The following is a 1,067-nucleotide window of genomic DNA, read 5'->3' as shown; positions in this document are numbered from 1 at the left end:
AGCTACCAGCGTATCATCCCGGTTGGGTGTGGGGAGGATGGAGCCTGCGCAGCTGTGGGTGCTGCCCACAGGCAGGACATCAGCCCCGTGGGCCTCTGCCCTTTCCCACGGTGCACAGTGCTCCGGGGAGGGTGGGAGCGCCTGAGCTGAGCTCATTTCCCAGCGCTGCCACCATTCTGTTTCCCAGAGTGAGTCAGTCCCCGTGGGCAGAGCACTCTCCCTCCAGGGTCACTACGCTGCTGCTCTCCGCTCTCCCACCACCCGGGTGCAGCCCCACACCCAGGGCACCCAGCACAGCCTGGCCGTGCTCCCTGCCAGACCCCCATGGGGACATCGCTGGTGACAGGGGCTGAGCAGGACACGGCTCCTCAACACTGCTTTGTTTCTGAGCACAACAAGGGGAAACTGCAGAAACCAGCCAAAAAGCACCCTGGGCTCTGTAGCGTGAGTCAGGGCCATGTGTGGAAACAAGGGAGTCCTTGAGTGTGTGCCTGGGGCCATTGCAGTCTGGAGGGGCCGAGCTCACCCTGAGGTGGCTGCGTGTCACCATGAACAAGGGACCCTGTGTGGACTCAGGGCTGTGGGCGCGAGGGGACAGAGGCACTTCTGGGTCTCTTTGCCACTGTCCTTGCTCACTCGGGTCTTGCTGGAGGCTGGGAAGCAGCTACAGAAATGGGACCTGAGGCACGAAACACTCTGGTGGCCGCGGGGACGAGCAGCTGCCTGGGTTTGGTCACTGTCACCCAGGTGCAGGATGGTGGGACAAGGTGCTCTGGGCCAGATGATGCCACATGCACTTTGGGACGTGGCCAGGAGACCCAGGGGTGATTGGAGACCTCTGGGCATGCAGCAGAGAGGGAGTTGGCTGTGAGAGCTGGCTGGGCTCAGCAGGGCCCTGTGGGCTGCCCAGGCAAGGACGAGAGGCTCCCTGGCTGCCCCACGTGTCCCTGCAGGCGCTGGAGGAGGCGGAGCAGGTCCGGATGACCTCGGAGGGCTCCGACTGCCGCTGCAAGTGCATCCTGCGGCCGCTCAGCAGGGACGCCTGCAGCCGCCTGCGCCGCGGGAGC

At 64.8% G+C, this 1,067-nt stretch overlaps 1 protein-coding gene across 1 annotated transcript in view; it reads left to right on the top strand.

Moving 5' to 3' along the window:
• The first annotated feature begins 959 nt into the window (after nucleotides 1–959).
• Nucleotides 960–1,067, top strand: part of OLFML2A (olfactomedin-like 2A) — a 4,543-nt gene continuing 4,435 nt past the window's right edge. Inside the window, 1 exon segment of the mRNA XM_009998821.1 lies at nucleotides 960–1,054. Coding sequence (XP_009997123.1) covers nucleotides 981–1,054 — 74 coding nt within the window. The 5' untranslated portion in view covers nucleotides 960–980.

This window comes from Chaetura pelagica, unplaced genomic scaffold, assembly GCF_000747805.2.
Source record: "Chaetura pelagica isolate M959 unplaced genomic scaffold, ChaPel_1.0 scaffold405, whole genome shotgun sequence".
Classification (NCBI taxonomy): Eukaryota; Metazoa; Chordata; class Aves; order Apodiformes; family Apodidae; genus Chaetura; species Chaetura pelagica.
This window is presented reverse-complemented; position numbering and strand designations above follow the sequence as displayed.